This window comes from Penaeus vannamei, chromosome 15 (genome assembly GCF_042767895.1).
Source record: "Penaeus vannamei isolate JL-2024 chromosome 15, ASM4276789v1, whole genome shotgun sequence".
Classification (NCBI taxonomy): Eukaryota; Metazoa; Arthropoda; class Malacostraca; order Decapoda; family Penaeidae; genus Penaeus; species Penaeus vannamei.
Window position 1 is genome coordinate 21,080,931 of NC_091563.1, and position 2,500 is coordinate 21,083,430.

General features: G+C 45.9%; 1 protein-coding gene across 1 annotated transcript in view; it reads left to right on the top strand.

Moving 5' to 3' along the window:
- Positions 1-857, top strand: part of LOC138864139 (uncharacterized) — a 6,127-nt gene extending 5,270 nt beyond the window's left edge. The window contains exon 4 of the mRNA XM_070130189.1: positions 37-857. Coding sequence (XP_069986290.1) covers positions 37-857 — 821 coding nt within the window. The remainder of the gene's footprint in view (positions 1-36) is intronic.
- The last annotated feature ends 1,643 nt before the right edge of the window (positions 858-2,500 follow it).

A 2,500-nucleotide genomic window follows, 5' to 3' on the forward strand; every position in this document is an offset into this window, starting at 1 on the left:
CTACTGTCATCTACACTGATGGGTCTGTTGATCCAGAATCAGGCAGAGCCGGAGGTGCATTTCTTTGCAATGACTATGTACAGGCATCGAGACTCAGCAATGATTCCTCCATCCTCCAGGCAGAACTGTTCGCCATTCGATCAGCATTGACTTATGCGCTCTTCTGTACAAAATCTACAGTATGTATTTTCACGGACTCCCTCTCTGCCATTCACACCTTACAGAACTGTGCTCACTTGGACAATGTCTACTTAGCAACATCAACTCTGTTCAAGCTACAACAGCTGACTCAACAAGGCAAGACAGTCCGAATAATGTGGATTCCCAGTCATGTCGGATTAGAAGGCAATGATCGTGTAGACTCTGCAGCCAAATCCAGCCTCCACCAAACTCACTTACAGCCGATTAAACCAAGCATTAGCCAAATAAAAAACAGAGCCAAGATTACAGCAAAGCAAATCACACTTATCCAACACCAAGTCTGGGTTCAAGCAGGTTCACCTTCGGCGACCTGGTACAAAACTGTCACTGAATATGAAACCATCACCATCCCCCGTTCCATGTCTAGGAAGGATGCTGTCATCATCCACCGGCTACGGCTAGGCTATCCTTGTAGCTGGGAGATTGACGAACGAGTGCCAAAAGAGTGCAATTATTGTCAAACTGTAGTGAGCCATCCACTAACACACTACCTACTAGACTGTCAGGCACTCTATCACATTAGACATCACAATTTCAGCGACGTACCAAACAGAGAAACCACACAGAGAAGCACTGTAGCAGCAACTTACGCCCGCATCATACTTGACTCAGAGGAATCCTTTAAAACAATCTCTGCGGCACCTCCCCCAAGATAAACTTTAACCGAGGTAAACTCAATCAAACTCAGAATAAGTTCACTTAACTAGCACCAATAACGGGGTGGCGAAATCTAACTCACTTACGCCGAAGAGTCACCTCTGCCTTACCGGGAGGAGCTACTTTCCTGGACTTCAGCGGAGACAGCTTCGTCGTCGGCGTGACGGGGCGACCACCGTCTTACTTCCTGGAATCCTGCTGGTGCTGCTTCGCCGTGGCGCATCCTCGGTGTGGAGCTGTTTGCGGCGCTCTCCTTGTTCCTGATGTTGGGTAAACTCTGGCTAGTAATTGCCGGGGCTGGCCACTTACTGTAGGGTACGTGGCGCCTAAGTAAGGCGTCAGGGCGGAGTTGGAAGGCCTCTGCCATGGGCCTTACAGCCCACTTACAGCTGTTGCTGCCTCGGTTGGCTCCAGTGACAGAACGCCGGAGCGAGCCTTACCGAGGGAGTGGGGGACGTCAGTGAGGGGCTTCGCGGCTTCGAGGGGTTGTAGTGAGCGGTTCCTGGCGGCCATCTTGGAGGAGGACGTCCTGCCTTCTATCGTCGGAGATGCGCGGCTTCCGTCTGGTGTTCCGGGCAGCTGCTTCCAGTTTGGGGAGTTTGACTCCCAAAAAAAGCTGATCTTTCGGCCAGTTTGACAACCACTCAAGAGACGAGGCTTTCATGCTTCGTCACACCTAAATAAAATTTCATGCTTTTTAAAGAATCACTTAAAGCGATACACCTCACGGGTGGCTAAAGCGAAACCCGTTCCATCCCAAGTTGGATGGTGAATATTAAAAAAAAAAAAAAAAAAAAAAAAAAATGAGGCAGAATCATCATTCGCCACACGACTGCTGACCTGACATTACTTGTGCTTGGCTCATTAACAATAAAGATAAAATTCAGTTTGGTTTCTTAACCTCTACACCCTCTCCGCCGGTGTAGGCAGGTAATTGCAAGACGGACACTCTACCACTGTTACAGAACCCACTAAAAAGGTTATGTAACAATGACCTACCTAGCTTCCATAAAAATTGCCTATTTACTCATACGTGGGCACTCGGTATATATAGAAAGAGCAGTTCAAATCCGAAATCCTGAGGTGCTTTCATTGAAAGATGGAGTGATGCACTAACGCACTGATATGATGAATACACAACCTCTCTGATCGGGAATCGAACCCTCGCCGCCGTTGCAGGCAAGTAACTGCAAGACGGACTGCTACATAACCCAGTAACATGATTCTATACACACACACACACATATATATATATATGTATATATATATAATATATATATATATATATATATATATATATATATATATATATATATATATATGTATATACCGCATTTTTATCATGAACCTTAACTCTGTTCGGGATTCGATCAAATCCCGAACAGAGAGGTTATGTATTCATGATAAAAATGCGGTAGTGCATTATTTCCATCTTTCATTAATATCTCAGGTTATCTGATTTGTGGTTTGATTTGCTTTCCACAAGTCCCGAATGCTCACGGGGATTGTGTGTAAAAACTCGCTTTACTTACTCAGGTATGAGTAGTTAGGTAAAATCCATGGTGCTTGGTGGCGCCTGGTTGCACAATTCTTTTAGCGAATGGTTGACGAATGGATAGAGTGCCTGCCTTACGATCTGGCG